This window comes from Hyaena hyaena, unplaced genomic scaffold, assembly GCF_003009895.1.
Source record: "Hyaena hyaena isolate Hyena2069 unplaced genomic scaffold, ASM300989v1 scaffold_43, whole genome shotgun sequence".
In the NCBI taxonomy this organism is placed as follows: domain Eukaryota; kingdom Metazoa; phylum Chordata; class Mammalia; order Carnivora; family Hyaenidae; genus Hyaena; species Hyaena hyaena.
The window spans coordinates 1849286-1875358 of record NW_024080675.1 but is presented as its reverse complement, the minus strand read 5'-3'; the positions used below and the strand labels follow the sequence as shown (position 1 = coordinate 1875358).

Here is a 26073-nt window from a genome sequence, read left to right as displayed (position 1 = left end):
TGCCCCTTTGCATCAGCACTCCTGTATCCCTTGGGTAAATTCCTAGCAGTGCTATTGCTGGGTCCTAGGGGAGTTCTATTGTTAACTTTCTGAGGAACCTCCACACTGTTTTCCAGAGGGGCTGCACCAGTGTGGAGGTTCCTCATTTATAGCATTTTTTAATTCATCATTACTATGTTTTAGTTCCTTGATCTCTACAGCAATAGATTCTCTGTTGTCTTCTATGCTTCTTTCAAGCCCACCAATTAATCCTATGACTATTATTCTAAATTCTTATTCAGTTATATTGCTTATATCTTTTTTATTCTTTTAACATTTTTATTTATTATTGAGAGACAGAGACAGACAGAGCATGAGCATGGGAGGGGCAGAGAGAGGGAGAGACACAGAATCTGAAGCAGGCTCCAGGCTCTGAGCTGTTAGCACAGAGCCTGACATGGGGCTCGAACTCACAAACCATGAGATCATGACCTGAGCCGAAGCTGGACACTTAACTGACTGAGCCACCCAGGCACCCTTGCTTATATCTGTTTTCATCAATTCTTTAGCTGTCACTTTTTCCTGGAATTTCTTTTGAGGAGAATTCTTAGTTTCATCATTTTGGCTATTTTCTCTTCCTTATGTGTTTTAAAAGCTTGTTATGTACTCTGCATCTGTGAGTACTGCTATACTAAAGGAGGGAGGTCACACACTGTCCAGGGCCTGGCCCTTCAAGAGGTATTTTTTGGAGAGGGTTACTTGCTCTCTGTTGTAGTGACTCTGGTTATTTTATTTCCCTACTCATAGTAATGTTATGGACGCTCCACCATGTGCAGAGAAAAAAGGGTAAAATAGTTTTTATTCACAAAGACATGATTGTACATGTAAAAAAATTCTAAGTAATCTATAAAATATTCAAATTAATAAGGAAATTTGGTAACTTTACTGAAGAGCCAATAAACAAAAAACACTTTAAACCAGCAAAAAACAATTAGGAAATAAAATTTTAAAAAATCCCATTTACAGAGCACCGAAAACACTAAATGTCTAGGAATAAGTTTAACAACATCTATTAAAAAAAAGAATGGCAACAAAATATTGCTAAGAATATTTTGCTAATATATTGCTAATCAAAGAAGATCTAAATAATAGGATACTCTATGGTCAACATTTGGAAAACTCAATATGAAGACTTCCATTCTCTCCAATTTGTTTTTTAGATTTAATGTAACTCCAACCAAAAGCCCCACAGCTTTTATGGAGTTGGGGTTGAACCTGGCAGGCCAACTCTAAAGTTTATACAGACTTTCAAAGGACATAATAGACATGCAGTCTTGAAGCAAAAAACCACAGGTAACTGATTTTAAATTTTTTATGTTCATTTATTTTTGAGAGACAGACAGACAGAATACAAATGGGAAAGGGGCAGAGAGAGAGGGAGATACAGAATCTGAAGCAGGCTCCAGGTTCCAAGCCATCAGAACAGAGCCCAACACGGGACTCAAACCCACAAACCGTAAGATCATGACCTGAGCCAAAGTCGTACACTTAACGGACTGAGCCACTCAGGATCCCCCTGATTTTAATACTTACTGTCATGCTATGCTAATTAACACAGTGTGGTATTGACCTAAGAATTTACAAATCAATGGAACATGGTAAGAGAGTCCAACAATAAACCCCCACATGCAGTCACTTGATGTACAAGCAAGGCTCAGAGTAGGGGTGGAGGTGACAGCCCGACTTCGACGGGTTAGGGGAACAAAGGACCTGTCCTGGAAGGCAGTGCCTGGAGAAACACAGTAGGCATCCCAAGTGTACTAAGGGTCAGTATACAAGGTGATGGAGTTCTCCAGTCACACTGAGGCACTGGAGCACAGCCCAGAGGAGCAGGACAACTGGATCCAATCAGGGTTCAGAGTGGGGGCTTGGCCAGGCACTGGCGTGAGAGCCAGAGGAAGGGGAGATCTGGAACAGGGAGGTGGTGGTTGCTTCAGTGCAGGGGTGGAGGTAAGAGCCTGACAGCTGTGGGTTCAAGGGAACCACAGGAGGGGAGACACATGACATTCCCCTCTCCCTCTCACCTGGATACACCTTGAGAATCAAAGACAGATTGGGCGCCTGGGTGGCTCAGTAGGTTAAGCATCCAACTCTTGGTTTCATGATCTCGGGATTTGTGGGTTTGAACCCCACATCAGGCTCACACTGGCAGTGCAAAGCCTTCTTGAGCTTCTCTGTCTCCCTCTCTCTCTGCCTCTCCCCTGCTCTCTCTCTCTGTCTCTCATAAAATAAACATTTAAAAAATCAAAGACAGATCATGTCATACATCTAATGAAAACCTTTATTTCTTTTTGACCACATGATAAAATGTAAGCTCCCTGGAAAGACTCCAGAATTCTATCACTGGATCTTGCCTCCCTCTCACTACTCCTCCCTCCCCCAATGCCAACTCTGCTTCGGACACAGTGAATGCCTTGCTCAGTCCTAACAGTAAATTCCTTTTACTGTTAGGCATATGCTCTCTCCTCTTCCAAGAATGCTCTCCTTCTTCCTCACCAATCTAACCCCAGCCATCTCCTCCACGAAGCCTACCTAGATTCCTTCACTAGCCTATGTACTCCCCAATTATAACCTATAATATCCTGAACTGACCCCTGGAACAGCACTTCTCACAGTCTCTGCCAGTGTCCATCACTTGTGGCCCCGATCAGACTGCAAACTCTTTGAAGAGCTGTATTCTCATCCCCGATCACCCAAGTCAATAAGATTTCTTTAAAGAAGGAACAACCTTAAAGCTGTACCAAGAAAAGTTGGTGGAGAATTAAAAGAGAAACAGAACTTGGAGTTGGCTATGACAGAGTCTAGGAGAGAACAAGACAGTAGGAAAGCAGACGGGAATGAGGCATGGTAGCGGAGTCTACTTTGCCCCAAGGACCTCCACAGTCCTTTATGAACTCTGAGCACTAGTTAGGAAGAAGACTGATTTTAAAAATAAATTAAAAACAAGAGGGAAAGATCTAGGCTGGATTCCCCTCATGGGTAAGATGGAGGAGACAGCAACAATATTGGTAACGTCGCCGCAATCAGACCTCAGGCCCTGGAGGCTGCTGCGAGCTGGCAAAAGGGAAACATGCCTATCAACAGCACTTCCTGCCCCTGCCAAGACCCGTGCAAGAAAACTATAGTGCGTCTGCTCCTGCCCTTTGGTTTTGCCAAAACTGGATGTAGAAATAGCACAAAAATAAAAGAAATGCCAAGGAAAAGCAAATGAAATGTGAGGATGGTATAGCACGTTTGTCTTCCTGTCCAATCATAGCATCAGACATAACAACTTATGTTAAACATTGTCAGTTTTTATCCAGGAGATACCATGGGCCGGTGTGCCTGCCAGCATCTCAGCTCCTGTCCACTCTCGGTGTCCAAGGGACCCACAGGAGGAGGAAATCCCAGGACAAGGCCTGCACTGATCAGGCTTGAATAACCAATGGTTTTCAGTATCTTTTTTAATTGCTCTTACTGAATAGATAAATTATGGTACATCCACCCAACAAAATATCACTCACCAATTAAAAGAAATGAGCTTTTGAGCCACAGAAAGACATGAAGAAACCTCACATACATATTACGAAATGAAAGCAGCATACCGTACAATTCCAACTATACGACATTCTTGAAAAGGCAAAATTATGGAGACAGTAAAAAGGTCAGTGGTTGCCAGGGGTTAGGGAGGAGAGCAGAATGAACAGGTGGAGCACGGAGATGTTTAGGGCAGTGAAACGTTATGTATGATACATAATGATGACACCATGTCAAACCCTTAGAATGTGTTCTACACAGAATGAATCCTAACATCAACTATGAACTTCAGCTAATAGTAATATATCAATATTGGCTGTAAGCAAGGTACCACAGTAATGCAACATGGTAACAAGAAGGGGAACTGTGGTCTCTGCGTTTTTTGTTCCATTTTTCTATAAACCTAAAACTGCTCTGAAAAAGACTTAATTTTTTTTTTTAATTGCTACTACAAGCCATGGATGCGGCCGGTATTGCTGGGACTCCACTAAAGGAAATCCCAGGTCATCTCATGACTTCCAGCTGACCTCACAGGAGGCACCTGTGTGCAAATTAAACTGGTGTCCTTCCACATAAATAAAAACCACAGGTTAGGACTGACAGCCACATCTTAACAGGCTAAGCAACACACAGGGGTCCAATTTGCTGTCGGCATTGGTAAAAGCCTGGAAGAGCCAAGAACAGGGGACTTAGGAGAACCTAGAAAGGAGCCCATCTGCCAAAGAGAAGGAAGCAGGGCAGATGACCGGCCACCAAAGTCACTTCTGACCTTCACGCTCACTGTCCAGCCACCTCTGCTTAGAGTCACCCAAGCTGACTGCTCAAACTTCTCACCTGTCGGCGGTGTAGGAGGGGAACGATTCAGAAAGGGGGCCCCAGGCCCTGACGGTGCACAGCTTGGTTAACTCTGGCTCCAGATTCTGTGATGAGGCAGTAGGACCTGCCTGGGGAAAAGTACAAGCCTAGAAGTCAGAGCCAGAATGAAGCCCCATTTCACTGCCTGGGTGACCTGGTCCTTTCCCCTCATCAGCAAAGCCAGGATAACAGGTGCCCTAGGGCCATAAAGTGAAAGCTGGGAGGGACCCAGCTTGCAGGTAACACAGAGTCCAGGGAGAGTAAATGCTTGCACAAGTTTGCACAGCTGGGTAGCAGAGGGACTCCTGACTGACAAACTGCCTTCCTTCAAGTTCACTGCAGTTTGTGCATGGCCACAGAAGAGTTAGAATAAAGATAATCTGTGTGAAATGTTTTGGGAAATTAAACATACTAGCTAAAGGGGAGCTGTTGTCCATACTATTCATCTTTTCACTCCTTAGTCCTGTTCTGCTCTAAGGGGAACATCTCCTGTGACAGCGGGCTCTTGGCAAGGGTCAGCCATGCCACCAGCACCAGCTGGTGGTGCTGCCATCCCAAGTTACAGAGCCGGGGATGGAAGGAAGCTCTTAGCCCCAGAACTGTGACCTGGGAGGTAACCTGATTGGCTCCAGTCTCTCCCAGTGCACTTCCACACTCCAGTGGCAGTAGGCAATAAGGCTTCCTGGGGAAAGAGAATCTGTTTTGTGAATAATAATTCCGCCTCTAATCCATGAAGCATGCCAGGCCAGTAATCTGCTAAGCGCTTGAGAGAGACCTATTTGGCTTTTGCTTCAGCATACCCATGGAAAGCTCCGGTTCACCCCATTTCCAGACCTTTTGTGCTCCCACCAGTTTAACTAATGTGCAAACATATTCCCGAACAGCCTCCAAAACAGATTATTACCAACAGACTGGAGGATGACGCAAATGGAGGCCATCTCCATAAGTGAAACAAGTTGAGTCAAAAGGGATCATTTGTGTGGCTTAAATCACAGAGGTGGGCAACATCCACAGGACTGGATTCCTAGTGGCTGGTGCTAGCAATTTAACCTGGTTTTTTATTGACCCAAGCCTTGGGTGGGTCTAGTCCTTTCACTTCAAGAGTCCCCACCCCACTCCCACATCCCCACCCCACCCCCACCCTGCCCTGACACACACACAGATGGCAAAGCCACCACCGCACATTCCTCTTCTTTGGTGGTCCCCACTGGGACACAGTACCATTGGTATAATTAGGAAGACACCAGAGAGAATTCAGCTCCATGTATTTTTTATGAGAAATGAGTCGGTGTGTTTTTTTTCTCCTCACACTCTCCCAAAGAAAGGGACTATAGCAGAGGGAATTGCACCCTTAGATAAGCAATTCCAGGATACGGTTAGTGAGAAAAGACAGCAGGCAGTGGATGGGAAACCATTGAGCTATTAATCAGAATTCTCTTATCCAGCCTAATTCAGGTTCAACAGTTGGGACACCCTTCATGGCCTCCCTGACCTCCTCTACGTCACCCCCACCCAACCTTCCATTCCCATTAAATTAATGATGCCTTTCAATAAAAAGCCTATGCCTAGAAAACCATGCTGGGTCTATCCCTCAGAGAGTGTCCTAAACTACCCATCTCATCACCAACACAGCTGCTTTGGGGAGAATACAGATGTACCACTTCTCATATGCAATGCCCAACTTCCCCACCACAACAACCAGGCCAAGGGGTGAGTCACAGACTTTGGAAGCTTCTTGGTCAGTTTTGACTCAATTGTGTCCATCAGTGTTTTGTTCCTATGTTATCCATTCTGTCACCATTAAGAATAGAGAGGAGTCAGAAGGGGACTCCTTATTGCTGTAACCAGATGATTTGCTGGATCATCTTGAGTAAGTCATATTCCCCAAGTCTGTTCCCTTATTTATGAGTTATGAGGGTTGAACTGGATGACCTTTGTGGTCTTCCTGCGCTATGAGCCCTCCTCCCATCCCACCTTCCTCCCACCCCCACTGCAAGTGGGAGGTCAAAGTGCTGGGCTTCTTGTTTTTATCATCAGCTCCTGGAGGTAAAATGAACACAGGTGAGATTTACAACTCATTGAACTCACTTTGCTGCTAGGGAGGAGCTCAAATACTTCACTGCACAAAGGCTGTGCCTTCAGGCAGGAAAGGCAGCATTACCCCCAAGGCATAGATAGGAAAACTGTGATCCAGAGAAGCTAAATGTCATGCACAAAGTTCCAACTGTCTTTTTTTTTTTTTTTCTCTGAGAGAGAGTTAGAGAGCAGAGAGGGGCACGGAGAGAGAAGGAAAGAATCTCAAGCAGGCTCCACACTATCAGTGTGGAGCCCAAAGTGGGGCATGAACTCACAAACCTCAAGATCATGGCCTAAACTGAAATCAGGAGTCAGATGCTTAACCAACCCGAGCTACCCACGTGCCCCTAAAAAGTCCCAGCTGTCTTAACAAGTGATACCAAGAGGCCCAGGAGCCAAATCTTCAGTTTCCTGGCGCTGACCTCCCCCACACCATGACGGATGTTATGAAAAGGCATTATTTCAGGTGTCATCCAAAGCTTGAAAAGAAAATACTAAATAAAAAATCAAGTCTTTATGGGAGCAAATCATAGCTGTAGTCCACTAATACTCATATTATTATCTATGACCGAGAGATGGTAGTGAGAGCTTTGATGTGAAACCCTTTCCAACGAGAAAGCTATGGATAACTGGCGTTCTTCCTATCGACCAATCTACTTCGTGACCGTGGAAATCAGAAACCACGTCAGGGGTACTCAGGATTGACAGCAAAGTACTTCCAACCTGACATACACAGAGCTTGAGGAGAAACCCTGCTTTCCTAACCGACAAGGTAATCTTGACACATTTACAAATGTGTTTATGGCTCTGCCAATGTTTAACAAGAACCTGTGGAAGCCAAAGAGCTGTTCTATTTATCTGCAATTTTTCAATGCCATTGCTCTAAATAGCAAATGGTTTATTTTAAAAATTTGAGGGTTTTTTTTAAGTAAAATTTCATTTCCCATATGTGTAGGAGAAGCTCTTTTAGGCTGAAATCATTCAGCTGAGTTATCTGAGCCAAAATGATATTTTCCTCACTAACATAAAATCATCTAGAAATGTGCTCACAGAGAAGAATGTCATTCCCAACGTGTACTCAAATTCACTCTGAAGAATCCCAACATTCACTTTAGGGATGATTTTGTTCTTGTAAATGATCAGTCTCACTCATTTAAGATCGCTACAGAATCCACACAAGCCACCCAGAGCATTTGTCATTGGGATTCCAAAGTACATTAAAACACACAACACAGATAAAAGCAAGGGCTGTTCTGGGTTTAGAACATCTCAACATCAGCTACTCTTCACTGGAGGGGTAAGCGGTAGGCAGCTGGATTCTCAAAGAGGAAGAGCTGGAGTACTCACCCACTACTAACACTGATCTAGCAGCCAAGGGGCATCATTATGCCACCAGCAGGTCACAGAATCACTAGCCAGGCCCTGTTGTCTTGGCAGGGAGCTGGCTATTCCTTCCAATGATCTCAAGGCTAGTTCCATTAGCTCTTTAGCCCGGAGAGTGAATCTTGCCTCAACTCAGCCTCCAAAGGGCTTCCTGAATTACCCACCCAGGTAACATGCCAGACAGACTGAGATTTCTAGGACCCTCTGTAATCTGAAGCAGTGAGGGCCCACTGCTGTATGAGGCTGAAGATTTACGGGATGAACTACCTGATCTCAATGCATCTGGAGGATCAAGTAGGCAGCAGGAAGAAGAAGGAACAACTCCCATGTAATACTTAAACTGGATTACAATCTGACATTTTCCTTTGCAATGACATGATATCCTTGCCTTTTCAAAGGAGAAAATCACCTGGCCAGTGGCCACTTCCTTATGCAACATGTCCCAGGCACCCATTCACTGACTGTTTGACCATGTCCTAATTTCAATAGCATTTGTCTTCTCTTCATCCCTTCCACTGCCTGCAGTACTAACAATCCAAAGCAGCATAATCCAGCAACAGCACTACTCCTCTTAGTCACAGGGCCAGACTTGACCATAGCTTGACTCCCTGGACAAATTTATGCAAGGGAGAGTATGGACCACCGAATGCCATTGGTCACTGCGAAAACTCATTTTAGCAAAGAAACAACTAACAATTCATTCTTTTCCAACATTACAAAAAAAAAAAAAAAAAAAAAAAGCAAGCAAACCTAGAGGGTAAATAGCATCCCTGTTGCCAGGAGTTAGTTGGTTATGAAACAGCCAAAGGTCAGCAGCAGATGATAGAAAGATCCCCATAATTAGAATAATCAATAGGCAGGCATTCAGCAATTGCATACAAAGTGAAGGATTCACCAATGCAGTGGCGATGCATGCCTGCTTCTGCAGCCCCACCACCCCTGAGCCAGTGGCTTGCACTCCACGTAAAATAAGAGGGAAGCTTCTGGTCTCTTCCACATCCATTCACAGACATGCAGGGCCTCCAAACTTCCAAAGGACAAAAACAGCAGGCGAGGATATCTATCAAGCATGCTCCCTCTGTTCCAGACATTAGCCATGCTAGTTCCCACCCACGTAATTACTCTTCTGTTGACCACCCACATTTATTCAGCTTTCAAGACATGACAACAAGGTCTGAGATTTGAGGCATGTACCTGACTCTCTCTCCCCTCCAGGGGTGGTGGAATCTGATCAGCAAAACCAATCTTCCCTGGATCACCCATAAAGGCACTAACCTCATCCACGTTCTCAAAAGCGTTGATGACATCATATGGCAAACAGGACAGAAGGTCAATCACAAACCAGGTCTTCAGGTAGTTCATGCGGATGAGTTTGGGGTCAGAAATCACCTCCCCAGCTGGTCCAACAAAGGTAGTATGAAAATTCAGCACAATGTCCACCAAAAAGATCACATCCACGATGCTATCCACCACCAGCCAGGCCACGTTGTTCTGCCTGGTTTTAAAGGAGACGTTGTAAGGGACCAGGATAGCTGTGTAGAAGGTTAAGATCAAGATGATCCAATCCCACGTGGTCTTAAAAACACAGTAATGTAAGATTATGTGAGGGGGAGTCTTTGGTGCCTCTTGCTTGTACTGGGGAAGGATGTCTGAGCCCAGCTGTAGAACCTGTACAGAAAAACATGGTCAAAAGAAAACTAAGTTAGGATTTCATTACAAGCATCTAACCAGTCAGCATCTGTCACTAACAAATACTCATGACACTCCAGATGGATCGTTAGGAGAAAGAACAGGTGCTAGAGAGGGTGCCTGGGTGGCTCAGTCAGTTGAGTCTCCAACTCCTGATTTCGACTCAGGTCATGATCTTGTGGTTCATGAAATCGAGCCCTGCATCTGGCTCTGTGCTGGGTGTGGAGCCGGCTTAAGAGTCTCTCTCTCCCTTTTCTTCTGCCCCTCCCCTACTTACACTCCCTCTCTAAAAAACAAAACAAAACAAAACAAAAAACAAATAAAAACAAAAAAACAGGTACTAGAGGAGTATGAGAGAATGGAGGTGAACATTATAATATAATCACAAGGAAACAATGAAAAACTATTATTAGCTTCCTGTAAGCCATGTTTTGTACCAAGTACCTCACATACACTTATTATCTCACTTAATTCTAAACACAAGCTGGTATTGTTGGCCAATTATTATTCCATGCAACAAGTGAGAAACTGAGGCTGAAGAGGATTAAGCAACTTAACAAATATTCACTGTTCTGTGCCAGGAGCTGTTCTAGAACTGCATGTACTGTAATGAAGGAAACAGTGTGATGCCTGCTCTTGTGGAGCTCAGTCTATAGACAAATCAAGGCAACTTCAAATTGTGATAAGAGCTAACTAAGAGGAAGGGGTAGGGACATGGTGACTGGATAGAATATGACATAAAGAGCAGAGGAAGAACAGTGCTTGAGCTGAAACTATTAATGACAACCAGAAACCAGCCATTCAAACTTGTGTGAAAAATTATCTGGGCAGAGATAATAACCAGCAAATAACCCCAGGAGGGACAACTTGATGTTTTCAGGCATAAAGGGCAGTCTGGTATGACCAAAGCCCACTGGATGGCAGGAAAGGGATGCCAGATGATCTCAGAGGGGGAGTGGAAACCAGACCACACAGGGCCTAGTGGGCCATGAGGAGGACTGGACTTTATTCCCAGTACGTCTGAGTAGAAATGGAGGGGGTTAACAAAAGAACATTAATCTGGTGCATGTTTTTAAAAGATTAGCCTGGCTACTGTGTAGATAATGAACTGAGGCAGAGATTAGAGGAGAGAACAGAATCAGGGAACTTATTAGAACAGCCTGGAAAAGAGATGAGGTGAAGGAGGGCACTTTGGGGATGAGCACTGAGTGTTATGTAGAAACTAATTTGACAATAAACTATTTGTAAAGAAAAAAAATAAAATAAAAAAATAAAAAAAAAATTAATTATAAAAAAATAAAAATAAATAAATAAATAAAAGATTAGCCTGGCTACTGTGTAGATAATGAACTGAGGCAGAGATTAGAGGAGAGAACAGAATCAGGGAACTTATTAGAACAGCCTGGAAAAGAGATGAGGTGATGGGGTAAAGTAGTCTGATTCTTTTTAATATATTTTTGAAATAAAACCAGCTGATGACTTGCTCATGGCCAAAAAGGAAAGGAAAGGAAAGGGAGCAGTGAAAGGTACCACTACTCTATCCCAAAACCCAGCAAGGTGGCTAGCCCAGAGCAGGCACTACAGGATGGTTTTTAAGTGGATGGCTGAACTTCAAGGTCATACAGCTAGCAAAAGATGAAGCCAGGTCCCAGACTAGGTCTAGATTAGAAACACATGCTGTTCCACATCAAGGTTACATTTCCCTAAATAACAGGCTTTTAAGGAAGCAGACTCAGTGAAGGATGAAGTCCAGAAAGCCTGGCTCCACGAAAGTATCCCAGATGGGTTTCACACTCAGTAGCCAGCTTTCAGAGGCCAGGCCAAGCTGGAAGGGACCCTCATCCCTACCCCCCAGTTGCTCCTCTGTGTCATTTACAGGTTCTTATAAATCTCTAGGTGAAACTTCCTCTTGTGTCATGAGAACTTCTTTTTTCCCCTACAGGATAAAGAGCCCTTAGTGAATATAAAATAATCTGAATATCCCTGTCTCCTCTATGATTGGCTCCAGGCCTTAAGTGAAGATGAGTGAAAGAAAGCCAGAAATTCACAGAGTGCCCAGCGTGCATCTTTGGGTACAGGAACTATTTCTGCCCCTCCCCCCAATGCACAGAGCTCTTCTAGGCTTGGGATTTTAACTTCTCTCCCCATGGAGAGGAATGTATACAAGTGTGGTTAAAGAAGTGTGGGCCCTGAAATTGCATGGCAGGAAAAGAGATTGACCTGTAAGAATAAAGCAAATAAAAATAAACTGTATGGGACTTCCACTTCCATAAAGATAAAGTAAACACACTTTTCCTACTCCTCTAAGTATAGCTAAACATCTTGGACATTATATTTAACACAAACTTAAGACTCTAAAAGACAGAGGAAAAGAGCAAACTGCCTAGGAATAACATAGTGATGTGTTCTCTGGGTTTTCTTTGTGCCTCATATATTCCCAGACTTAAAGCTAAAGAAGCCAGGAACCTGGAAAGACCAATGGGTGCAGACAAAAAGACATCCCAACAAAAGCCCACTCTCTGTAGCAACAGGAATGGGGAAGGGGCAGCCTTTGAAGACAGAAAACTGTTAGATAATAACTACTCTACCACAGCCAAGCAGCACAGTAATATCGGTGGCCCCATTCCTACCCAGGTCAGCAAAGGCTACGAGGAAGCTAGATTTCACCCATCTCAAGGCAGTAATGAAGCACCTAACCTCCTCCTTTTCCTCCTTTTCTTGACAGGGCTAGTGCTAGAAACGGCCCAGTAGGGAGCCTGGACTTCCATGTCCACCCAGCAGTAATGAAGCCACCTCTACCCACAACACTGGGAGGTATCAGTGTAAATTCAGGGGGCCAAGGAATTCTCACCCCACCCAGAGATAACAAGCAGCACCCCTAGGTGTCAATAGAGGCTAGGTTAAAAACCTAGACTTCTACTCCAACCTGGCAGAAATGAGGGGATGCCTCCCCCTTCTTCTGCCATACTCAGGTCAAAGGAAGCCACATGAAACAAAAGCCTTAAATAAGATCCAGAGTTCCATAATATAATTTCCAAAATGCCCAAGTTTCTACCAAAAATTGCTTGTTACACCAAGAAATAGGTAAATATCAAATGAATGAAAAACAACCAATAGGTGACAACATTAAGATGATAGAGATGTCAGAAATATTTGATGAGAATTTTTCAGCAGCCATCCTAAAAATGCTTGAACAGGCAATTACTAATATGCTTGAAACAAATGAAAAAAAAATAGAAAGTCTCAGAAATAGTAAAGGAGTAGAAAGTCTCAGCAAAGAAAGAGAAGATATAAAGATGAACCAAATGTCAATTTTAGAACCAAAAATACAATAACCAATGTTAATGTTTCGTTCAACAGCAAAATGTAGGGAAAAGAGGAAACAACCAGTGAACTTGAAGAGGAAACAACAGAAATTACCCAATCTGAACAACAGAAACAGAAAGATGTCTTACATAATGATAAAAGGGTCAATTCACCAAGACATAGAAACCCTGACATGTATACACCAGACAGCTCTAAATACATGTAGAGCAAAAACTGATAGAACTGAAAGGAGAAACAGTCCAGTCCACACACTTCTCTCACAATCTTTGATAGAACAACCACACGGAAAATTAGCAAGGATATAGCATAACTCAACAACATCATCAACCAACAGAATTTAGCTGACATTTATAAAACACTCTACCCACCAAGAGCAGAATGCTCTGTTAGGAGGATGAAAAGACACACGATGACTTAGAGAAGATTCTTTGCAAACCATATATGCCACAAAGAAATAGGACCTAGGATATATAACTTATAATGTAGAATCTCAAAGCTCAACAATAAAAAAAACAATCCAATCAGAAAATGGGGAAAAGGTACAAAGGGACATTTCCCCCAAGAGCATATACAGATGGCAAATAAGCCCATGAAAAAGATGTGCCATTTGGGAAATGCAAATTAAAATAATGAGCTATCACTACTCACCTATGAGAATGGCTAAACTAGAAAAGAGTGACACCACCAAAGGCTGGTGAGAATGCAGATAAACTAAAGGACACGCATATACTGTGAGTAGCACTATCAAATTGTACAACCACTCCAGGTAAGAGTTTTGCAGTTAAACAACCAAATAAGCAACCACCGTATGACCCAGCAGTTACAACCCTGGGCATTTATCCCATTAAAATGAAAACTTACACTCACACAAAACCCTGTACATGAATGTTTACAGAGCATTACGCCTAACGGCTAAAAACTGAAAATAACCCAGATGTCCTTCAACAGGTAAATGGTTAGATACACTGCAGTACATCCACACTACAGAAAATACTCAGCAATAAAGAGGTACAAACTATTGATACATGCAGTGAGCTGGACTGAAAAAAAAAAAATCCCAAAAGAGAAGGGTCTACACGATTCTATTCATACAAGATCCTTGAAAGGACAAAATTATACAAAGAGAGAACAAATTAACTGTTGCCAAGGGCTCAAGGAGGGCATGAAAGCAGAAAGGAAATGAGTGTGGCTATACAAAGGCACTACAAGGTATTCTTGTAGCGATGGAATATTCTGTATCTTTTTTTTTTTTTAATGTTTTATTTATTTCTGAGAGAGAGAGAGAGACAGCATGAACAGGGGAGGGTCAGAGAGAGAGGGAGATAGAGAATCTAAAACAGGTTCCAGGCTCTGAGCTAGCTGTCAGCACAGAGCCCGACATGGGGCTCGAACCCACGAACCGTGAGATTTTGACCTGAGCCGAAGTCAGACGCTTAACCGACTGAGCCACCCAGGTGCCCCAGAATACTCTGTATCTTGACTGTGTCAATGTCAGTATCCTGGTTGTAGTATTGTAACATAGTTTCACAGGAAGCTGCCATAATATATAGAGCCCATGAGATCTCTATGTATTATTTCTTCCATGTGGAATCTATAGTTATCTCAAAATAAGAAGTTTAATTTTAAAAAGTCAACAAGTGTAGATGAATTGCAAGCATTGCAAGGAAGAGGTCCTGGGCATTCAGTTAAGGGAAAGGCAGGGGAAAGGGAGGTGAGTTAAATAGGGGTTTACTGTATGTTTGCAAAATACAGTCTGGGTGATAAGACTATTCAGCAAGAACTTAAAGGCATCCACAAGTGAGCAGCCACCTGCTGACTGTACACCAAAGTTGCCTGGAGCTCCAGGATTCTGGGTAACAAGCCTCAGGAGGAAATGCCTTTTTAGAGAAAAATGGCTACTCCTGTGACAGTTTAATAAGTGCATTCCAAGCTTTCTAGGACACTATTAAGCCCTGTTTGAATGAGACCTGAGTCAATAGTGTCTTCATACCTCCCCAAAACTGCCAGGTTGACCACAGACTCTCCCCACCCCCACACACACTGCTATTCCTACATCATGTGTTCAAAGGGGATTGTCAGAGGTGTGAAGCTAGACCCAGAGGGTTGCTGGGGGTGCAGTTATTCAGTTTCTCTCTTCCCATCTCTGAGATGCAGGCTTTCACCCTGAAACCATGGGGCACCTGCAATCTGGGATAGACTCAGATGCTAGGGTATTTGATCAGAATAAATGTGATACATTCTTTCCAAATCTTTACGCTAAATGCTACAAATGACTCCCAGAGGTCAAGCTTTTGTAGTCTGGCTTGTGATCCTATATATTTTACTCTCATGTTAACTCTTTAGTAATTGCCCATAGAAAATGGAAGGTGGAGGGATGCCTGGGGGGCTCAGTCGGTTAAGTGTCTGCCACTTGATTTCATCTCAGGTCATAACCTCACTGTTGTAAGATTAAGTCCCACATCAGACTCCACACTGAGCATTGGAGCCTGCTTGGAACTCTCTCTCCCTCTCCCTCTGTCCCTCCCCTGCTCCCATGCATGTCCTCTCTCTCTCTCTCTCTCTCTGTCAAAAAAAAAAAAAAAGAAAGAAAGAAAAAAGAAAATGGAAGATGCAAATATCCACGGAGTTTTTCATGACAATCAATATTCTTAAGAAAAATTCCCTGATCGAAAGAATATTTTGCATCCATTTAACTACCTGACTCCAACAGTCTTTTCAGAGTCCAGTGACAAAGGACTAGTTATGCAGGTTGATCAGAAAGGTTCCTGAGACTGGCCTCCCTCCCTGCGCAGAAGCTTGTGTGGGAAGGGATTTGGACCAGGAGACCATGGAATGGAAACCTAATGAGCTCCAGCATTGTCATCCTCAGGACAAAAAGCTTTCTCAGAGTCACTCAGAATATCATTATCTGGGAAGGGTTAGTGTCCTCCCACGGGAGGAAGTCTTTGGGTTCAGGGTCAAAAGAGAAGGGATGCCCACCTTGTGTCCAGCCACAAGGGGCCTGCCTTATGTTAGCTGTGCAGTGACACTTCCAGAGCTTTGCAGAGGAATAGCTTCCCCAGATGTGAAGGCACAATGACCTGGTGTGGTGGTCCTGGGGACCACAGCAGTCAGTTGTCTTCCCCACCTCTTTTCTGCACTTGTCAGCATGAACATGTACTTCCAGTTTCTTCCATTTGATTCATTTCATACAGTGGAAGCTTCCAAAGGCAGAGGTTTGGCAGCCCCTTCAAAATGCACTTCCAAGAGTGGGCTTGTGTCTGTCCTATAAGCCCAAGCACATCGGGAGTCCCCCAGATGCAGATATTACTTCACCAAGTGTCACACTCTCCCTGTCCCTCCTCCCCCTACAACACCCAGTCCCAGGATCTGCCCACCGGAAAAGTTCATTACAGGCCATTACTGATGACGCCAAAGAATGCTCATCTCGAAGACTGATTCTGGAGTTAGGGTTTTTCCCTAGATGAAGAGGAACATCAGTCTGGCTGTCACATTTGTCTAGTGCTTTTACTTCCAAAATCCTCTATTGTATTTTTGAATCCCTGTAATGACCCTGTGAAGGTTTCTACAGATGGGAAAACGGAGGCTCAGAGAAACAGAGTGACTCACCCTGAGTCATACCAGGGCTGAGTAAGCAGAGAGCTAGGAGCGCAAGCCGGGCAGCCAGCTCCGAGCCTTCGAGTATGTTCACTAATCTATTTGTACAGTCTGAAATACCCTCCACAGCACAGTGACACACGTCATCACATCTCACACAGCCTCCTGAGATGGGAAGGCCAGTGTTGTTCTAATTTTACAAATTGGGAAAATAGGTCCAGAAGGCAAAATGGCTTGCTCACAGTCATACTGCAGATGACCAAGCCCAGTCCTAATTCAATGCCTTTCTTCTATTGTAGGACTTTTGAAAAACTACTGCCTTTCCACAGGACCTCTGCATGATGGCAACATGTCACCCTGTCATCTTATGAAGCCTGCTTCTGGTCAAAAGGAGCATTGCCCAGTGTGGACTTTCTCCAGGCCTACCCAGTTAAAGTCCCGAACCAGCCACACCAGCCAGAGCCTGTCTGAAGACCATATGTCATGGTCCCCAAGCCATGCCTCGCTAGATTAAGAAAGAAGCAGGACCAAACCACCTTACCTGGAAACCCTTCTGTGTCAAGAGACGGTCACCATGGAAAGTGATTTCTACTGAAGTAGATCAGAGATTAGAGCATCTCAGGTGCTGCTCTCTGCCACATCCCATTCCTAGCTTATGTTTCTTCCTCGTGAATCACTGGAAAACTAGAACCAGAGACAGGCTCCTGCATCTTCCAGTGGTCAATGTCTACCTATTGACCTCTACTTTCACCCACCTACCTCCTTCCTGTTTCAACAGAGAAAAATGCTCAACTTCTATCAAAGGCCAATTTCCCACCATGTGTTCTGAACCTCATTCCTCTCCCCTATCTCAAGTGCTTTACATCACCAGCTGCCATAATTCCTCTCTTTTCATTCCATGGACCTCTCCCTGGACACAGGATCATTCCACAAGCATCTTTAGGCATCAATCAACTCCCCTTACTTGCTTAGCAACTTCTGCTGTTCCCCCTCTGTAGCCAGATTTCTTGAAAAAGTAGTGTAAACACAGTGTCTCCACCTTTTCCCCTGCAATCATACCCAACATATCCCAATCTAACCATGGTCTCCACTAGCTAATGAAATAGCTAATGCAAGGTCACCGAGATCTCAATGTTGTTAAATCCAATGGGCTCTCCCACCCTGATCTAACTCACTCTCTTGGCAGCTTCTTACAGATTTTTACACATCTTCCTTCTTGAAACACTCTCCTTGCTTAGCTGTCTTCATGCCACTCCCTCCCACTGTGGTGCCACAAAGGGGTGCAGCTTAGATCTCCCTTCAGAAAACCCTTTAGAATTAATCCATCAGGAAGTTCTGTTGCATCTAAAAGCATATAACTCAGGATCTTCACTATTTTCCAACTTACTTCTACAAGTCCACCCAAGGTACCACTCCCTTCCACTGTAGCATGCCAGTAACTTCCCAACCTGTCCCTACTTCCATTCTGGCCTTCCTCAAAATCCTACACCCTACAGCAACTTGTATTTGATCATGTCACTCCCCCAATAAAAACCCACCAGCTTGTTACACTGAACTCCAAACAAGATCTACATTCTTGCTATGAGGTACTGTCTTTCTAACCTCACCTAAGCCCTTTACCTCGCTCACTAACCACTCAACAACACTGGCTTTTTGTAAAAATTCTGAAGCTCTCTTCCCACCTTGGAGCAGCTCAAAAGACTCCTCCCCCACATGGACAGGTTCTTCCCAAACTTTGGGTTTTGGTACAAGTGCTATCTCCTGACAGAGGACTTCCCAGACCACCCTATCTGAAATAGACTCCCACAACCTCCCTTTCTCTATTACTTTCTATCACATCACCAAATTCGTCCCTGTTAGAGCATTTATCAGGAATTATAATAATGCATTACCCATTTACTTGTTTACATATGTCTCTCCCACTAGACTGCAAGCTCTATGAGGGCAGGATGTTTGTCATCTCACCCCCACATGCCCCATCTTTAGTACAGTGCCTGGCACACAGTAAGTGCTTAACAAAAGCCACTTGAATGCATTGAATGACTGGCTGAATAAATAAAATCAAAGAAGAGGCTATAAAAGAAGACCCAAATAAAATAAAATTTTTGACAAAAATATAATATCAAGAATGTTCTTAGAACACTACAGTAACCATGATAAAGACAACAGAGAATACATTATATCTTAAGGCCTTGTTCCAATTACATGTACAGTCATGAATAAAAATAAAAACCAAAGTCCACATATGCCGCTTAATAGCATGAAAGTTTTCACAAATGTCCTTCCCTAGATATTATAGTACTGGTTATCATTTACCGAGTGTTAACTATATGCCCTACCCTGAGCTAGTAAGCTCTTTACATAGATGAATACATTTAATATTCATAATTCTATGAGGTACATACTATTATCATCCCTATTTTAGAGTGAAGAAACTGAAGCTTGGAGAATTAAAGTAACTTGTCCAAGCCCGCAAAGGCTTTAAGTGGTGCAGCCAGTGTTGCCAACCTGGTCAAGTTTAATGCCAATGCTTTTATCTTCATGCTTTTAACTGCTGTGCTCCCATGCCACATTCTGGGCTGAACATGAAAAATACAATTTTACCTTTATAACAACCATGCAAGGGAGATACTGGGTTTTATTTAATAAAGAAAAGAAATTATTTCAGGGATGCTAAGTTGCCCCAAACCACAAAGTGGTAAGTGACGAACCTGAGCTTCAAACCCAAATCTGATTCAAAGGCCCATAGTCCAGACAAGCACTAATCAATGGAAACAGGATACAAGCCATAACGTAATTCTCATGTATAGTTTTAATTTTCTAGTAGCCATATAAAAAGAAGTAAAAGGAAACAGGTCACATTAACTTTAATACTTCAATCTAATCATTTAACCGAATACATCCAAATAGGACTACTTTAAAATATGGGGAATACTACATAGCAATGAGAAAGAACAAAATCTGGCCATTTGTAGCAATGTGGATGGAACTCAAGGGTATTATGCTGAGTGAAATAAGTCAGGCAGAGAAAGACAGATACCATATATTTTCACTGATATATGGAACAGGAGAAACTTAACAGAGGACCATAGGGGAGAGGAAAGAAAAAAAAAAATAGTTAAGGAGAGGGAGGGAAACAAACCATGAGAGACTCTTAAATACTGAGAACAAACTGAGGACTGATAGGGATGGGGGAGAGGGGGAAATGGGTGATGGGCATGGAGGAGGGTGCTTGTTGGGATGAGCACTGGGTGTTATATGGAAACCAACTTGACAATAAACTATTTGTAAAATAAAAATAAAATAAAATAAAATAAAATAAAAAGTAAAACATAGAGCACCTGTGTGGCTCAGTCGGTTAAGTGTCCGACTTCTGCTCAGGTCATGATCTCACAGCTTATGAGTTCAAGCCCCACATCGGACTCTGTGCTGACAGCTCAGAGCCTGGAGCCTGCTTCAGATTCTGTGTTTCCCTCTCTCTCTCTGCCCCTCCCCCACGTGTGCTCTGTCTCCCAAAAATAAACATTAAAAATATTTTAATGTAATCAATATATAAAATTATTAGTGACATATTTTGCATTCCTTTTTTCCACATTAAGTTTGAAATCCAATGTGTGTAAGGCAGCTTACTGTACCTCTCAATTCAGATGAATCACATCCCATTTGCTCAAGAGTCACATGCGGTCAGCTGTCACCATACTGGCCAACACAAATCTAAACGATGACATTATACTGAGCCATAAGAGTATCCTGAACCATCTCCAACAAATGTAGGCATTGACCCCAAAGTAGATTTGGAATGGACAAACTAACCACAAATGTGAACTACGAACGTGTGTGTATATGTCAATGTGCACAAGACAGGGATGTGGGGAGAAGAGAAGACATGTCAACAAACAAAGGGATGGCTGAGGAAACCATTATGGAGGGGGCTGCAAGCACAGTATGTCAGTCGAGATACAGCTCTTGCAGGCTGAACCTGGCAGAACCTCAGCCTGAGGAGGTAAATCTTGGCTTCACTGCTGATGAACCTCAGGAAAAGCAAGGTGTCTGTGCCTCAGTTCCCTCTAATGAAAAATGAAGCTAATACCACTTATACCAGATAGATACTCAGAAGGTCAAGAAAAAATACAGATACAGATATGTGTGTCCATATATGTATGAATGTATAAATTTTTTTGTAAATAGGTAAGCACTATCCAAACACTAGTATTTTTATGCAGATAAAGGAAAAGATTGTTTCAGGGTGTTCTCATGTGTCTGTTGGTTATCTGCATGTTTTCTTTGGAAAAATGTCTGTCATGTCCTCTGCCATTTTTAATGGGATTATTTGTGGGAGTTTTTGGTGTTGACTTATATAATTTCTTTATAAATGTTGGACATTAACTCCTTATTGGATAGATCATTTGCAAATATCTTCTCCCATTCAGGAGATCCTGGATGAAAATCAGGAAGACTCCAGCAATCAGCTCATGGAGTTTTGGCAAAATCCTGTTTGTCTAAAGGCCTTGGTTTCCTCGAAGATCAGGGACCAAGAATGACAGAATTAATATGGCCTTGGAAGAAAGGAAGACCAATAAAATACATTTATTTTGGGGAGGGGGAAAGGCAAAATAAAATGGTCTCAAAGATCCTGTCAATTCTATAGACTCTTAAAGAAACAACCATGAACACCTGGACACCAAAGTTACCCACGAGGATCCAAAGATCCCATAGTTTAGAAGAAAAGAGATGGGGTACCAGGATGGCTCAGTCGGTAGAGCACCCGACTTCAGCTCAGGTCATGATCTCATGGTTTGAGGGTTCAGGCCCCACATCGGGCTCTGTACTCAGAGCCTGGAGCCTGCTTTGGAGTCTGTGGCTCCCTCTCTCTATGCCCTTCCCCGCTCATACTCTGTCTCTCTCAAAAATACATAAACATTTAAAAAATTGAAAAGAAGGGAGATGCGCAACCAAACTACTAAAATATAATACAAAAGTGGTAAGAGATGCATGTATAAAATACTTCAGGAGCAGAGGAAAAGAGACAATGAATTGACTTAGGTGGTCAGGAAAAGCTTAGATGTGAGGTGATTGCCAAGACCTTCCTTGAAGGATGGGCGACGGACAGACAACACAGAGGCAGGGCATTTTTAGCACACGGTGTGCACAAGGCTTGTGTAAAGGAGGTGGGGTAAGAGCTCAGTGTGGGAGAAGCCTAGTGGCTGAGGCCTAGAAGTGGTTTGCTTTTTGTTGTCATTTTGTGTTTTGATGGGATGAAGTATCTACAGAAGACAAAACTGGAAATGATGCTACATATAAAGAGAGAGGAAGGCAAACCTTGATGTGCCCTCTACACCAAGGTAAGAATCTTAAGGGAGGTCCATAATCAACTGCTGTGTGCAAAAGTACTCCAGCATCCAGGTGACAGAAAGAGAAGAGACAAGCCTGGATGCACAAGAGGCTGGCTATGAGGTATCGCAGAATCCCAGGAAAGAGGATGCGAGCTGAATGTGAAGGAGCAGTGGACATGATCATAAGCAAACTGTAAAGTCTTCCTGGGACCCTGAAGACCTGGCCAATCCACCATGCCCAGGATGGGTCCTAACAAGGGGCAGAGGAGTGAGTAGCCTCAAGATTGCCATCTCATGGGGAGTGGCAACCGTCATCTCCCGGGATGATGGCGGCAGAAGGGCCCGGGGTCAGACACAGGGAACTTCCTCTTTCAGAGTGGCCCCAAGGTACTCACTTCACCAACCAAACTGGCTTCACTGATCACTTCAGGACGCAGATAGGGCACTTCTCAAACACCACCATCCCATCATCCACCACAACTGCCTCAAACATCCTCCCCCTGTGGGCAAAGAGAAACCCTAGTTCTTGGAACTCCAGGCAACTCCTCCTTCCTTAGCACAGACCCTGTTTCTATTTAGAAACAATTTTGGTTTTTATGACTAGACTGAGGACACACTCAGTCCTCGCCAGAAAGAGCACAAAGGAATGAGAGAACAGGACGTTAACAAAGCTGAGAATGAGGCTCCAGTCACAAAATGAAGGCTGATTTGGGGTTTCAGACACCCCAAGCTAAACAATTGTTTAATGCCTGTCATAAACACCCTTCTCCATAAACCAGACAGGTGCTACTTTTAGAACTTTTTCCATGATGTCCTTGCTCTTTCATGGAAGAGATAAAGGCAGTGGGAAGCAATTAAAAGTATTAACCCATATATTTTATGTCACAGTCCAGTACCAATAAGCCCATATCGAAATGTAATAGGGTAATGATCTTGGTTTCCCCTTACTCTGCTGAGAAATTCTTTCAACTTTATACTTTGAAATCTTTATCCAAAATTTTTAAATACGAGTTTTGAGAGTAAGTGATGAGGAAGAGTTACAGCAATGTTGCCACACCACCAAATTAGCAACAAATAGTATTCTACTACCATGATCAAGACAGACAAGGGAGGAGGGGCTTCATGTGAAAGGGAATTAACATTTGTGAGGACCTACTAAGTGTCAAGCACTGAATGAGGTTTTTGCTTCCTTCTTCCTTCATCCATTTTAATGAACATTTTACCAAGCACTTACTATTATGTTTGATGGCACAGATGTAGAATAAATAAGAGAGACAATGCCCCTGCCTTCAAAGACCTTCCATCCACCAAAAGAGGCAAATATTCAACAACAGCATTTCCAGTGGTGTGAGTGCTCAACATGGAAATTGCACATGGTGAGGAGAGGGTCTAAGGAGGTTGAGCTGGCTTGGGGTGGGACAGGTATCATTGGACAGGTGTGATGTCTGCTTGGAGAATTGAGGAATGAGTAGGAACTAGCCCAGCCAGAGAAGGAGCAAGAACTTCCAGGCAGAGGAAGGGCACATTCCAAGTCCCAGGGGCAAGAGAGTTTGACCGGTGTGAGTACCAATGCTCAGAGGAAGTCAGGGCAGCCAGAAAAGGTTGGAGAGATGAGCTGGGTCTTATAAGTCATGATGTAAATTTTAAATTCATCCAAATAAGTAGTGATATGACATTAAAGGGTTTTTAAGCAGGGGGTAATAAGATTCCTGTTTGTCTTAAAGCATCACAAATCCTCATTACCGTCCTTCGGGGTAGGTAGTATCCTTATTTCATTAGATGAGGAAAGATAAGTGAGATGAAGTAACTTCCAGAAAGTCACACAGCTGGAATGTACTGGAGTTTTGGATGAGAGTTCAGGTCAGTCTGACTCCAAATCCTCTTCTCATTCTACTATATCATCCTGTCTCTTAAGAGGAAAGAGGGAAACAGAGAGAGAGAGAAAAAGGGAGTGAGAGAAAGAAAGATAGAGGAGGAGGAGAAAAGGGAGGGAGGGAGGGAGGGAGGGAGGGACAGGAGAAAGGAAGTGAGAAAGGAAGGGATGAAGGAAGAGAGAAGAAAGGGGAGGGATGTGGAGAGGGAGAGAGGGAAGGAAGAAAAGAACTGCAGAAAATCCTTAAGTGTCATTTCACCTGATCATTCATAACGTTTTACCAAAATCAAATGTAGGGTTGATCCCTGGTATCACCAAACATTTGCATTTTTTCCTGCCTGTCTTGAATAAAAAGTTTAGTAAAATATAATAAATCATACACAAAATGATACACCTAGGAGAAACGCCAAGAGTCCTACCCCAACCACAAGACCCCAGTCCTCAGAAAAGAGACGGCTGGTCAGAAGGAGCCCCGTGGACTGTGAGTGCACATGGAGCGATGCTGGCCTTCAGGGCTGGAAGGCAACAGCAAGGCCATTAGTCCATCCATATTTCCCAAGCTCACGTTCAAACTACCATCAAGGGGTCGTCCAGATATCTCCGGTAATGACAAGCTTACTACCTACAAGCACACTGAGACAGTTCTGACTATTTAAAACGACTCTTTACAAGAGGCAAAATTGGCTCAAAACCCAGTAGCAGAAGTTTCTGCTGTCAAAGTTAGATTCCTCTCCAAAGCAGGAGAGTATCATGTAGCAGTGAGGCATCGCTGGAGTGTGTCACTCTTCCCTGAGTCAAATGAAGTCAACACCTAGGAAGCAAAAAAAAAAGTGGAGCAGGAAGTCCCAACTTCAAGGCACACAGAGTGTGTTTCTAGGTAACAGATAACACCTTTGCTCCCATACACACTGGCAGCCTCAGCCGCTGATTCAGGCCTGTGAGACTGGAAAACTGGGAACCACGATGCGCTCCCCCTGGACCTGGTGCCTGCCTTCTGCTCTCCGCCAGCAGCAGGCAGCACCTCCGAGCGCCACTTGTGAATGTGGACAGCAAGCGTGGCTGTGCACAAGTGCAGTGAGTGAACGTCAGTTCTCTGCATCTCTGTCCAGCCGCCCAGATTGCTGCCTGGTTCCGCACCAGCTCACGCAGTTCACGCACGTCGTACTGATGGGCAGTTGTGCAGCGTCCTTGACCACATAAGGTGGGCAACTATATTTATCCTACCAAATCCCTGTGCAGTACATAAAAAATAAGTGCTCCTCCTTTAAAGATTAATGAAAATGTTGGGGCGCCTGGGTGGCTCAGTTGGTCAAACATCTGACTCTTCATTTCTGCTCAGGTCATGATCTCACAGTTCACGGGCTTGAGCCCTACATTGGGCTCTGTGCTGACAGCATGGAGCCTGCTTGGGATTCTCTCTCCCTCTCTTTCTGCCCCTCCCCTGTTCATGCTCACTCTCTCTCCCTCTCAAAATAAATAAATAAATTTTTTAAAAAAATTTAATTAATGAAAATGTTAAAACTTTAGACTGAGTAAAGCAATCAATAGCGCCAAATTTAGTAATGGTGAGAGAAGAAAGTGGCACATGGGATTAGACAGGCAGCATAAACTGGTGCAACCCTGTTGGGTGAACTCTGGCAGTTTCTATCAAGTTTTAAATGTTTGTACCCTTCTTTCTCCTGAATCCTGCTTCTAGCAACCGCTCATATTCACACGAGCACAAGTATTAAGATAGTCAACAGTCAATAGAGTGAATTAAGCAAATATGGCAAACTTCCAGTTATACCAAACATGGTGAGATGCTGTTTCAAAATTAAACATTTAAAAAGTAATCATAAAGTTCAAGATCCCAGGTATCAGAAACAAAACAGGAGCACAAAACCAAAGCAGCCAGTAGGAGCTGAAACCAAACAGCCTTAAGTTTTTTCAGAAGCAGGAGTTACCAGAATAGGGTACAAGCTGTAGAGGACAGGAGGGGACCACACATGCTCTGGCTGGGGTGACAAAGGGCTGTCCTGACACTGGACACGTGTCTGGAACTTTGGGTAGAAAAAGGGTTATCTGACAAATGAGAACCCCAAACGTATGCCGTACACAAATGTGGAGCCGGAATTCACACGGTTCACATGGCCAGGAGCCCCAGGGCTAACACTTTTACAGAAAAGCTGGTCTGAACCCGGTGAAACTTTATGATATCCGGTACGGGCACGCTCAACCACCACATCCCGATGCCTCCACAACTCGGGACCCAATGGACTCCCATCAAAAACCTCTAGCTGTAGACAAGCTCAAGAGGAAATTAAACACTAAGAGAGAAGATTTAAAGTATGCTTAGATGTTTAATGCAATAAAAAAAAAAAAAGGAAAGAAATGTTAGCAGAACTG

The 26073-nt window shown here is 43.5% G+C and overlaps 1 protein-coding gene across 2 annotated transcripts in view; it reads right to left on the bottom strand.

The window, feature by feature from the left end:
- KCNH1 (potassium voltage-gated channel subfamily H member 1) overlaps window positions 1-26073 on the bottom strand; it is a 393338-nt gene that overhangs the window by 306024 nt on the left and 61241 nt on the right. Inside the window, exon 6 of one of the 2 annotated variants that reach the window (XM_039230120.1) lies at window positions 9064-9537. In XM_039230120.1, coding sequence (XP_039086051.1) covers window positions 9064-9537 — 474 coding nt within the window. The remainder of the gene's footprint in view (window positions 1-9063; window positions 9538-26073) is intronic. The other variant, XM_039230121.1, reaches the window with a different exon arrangement.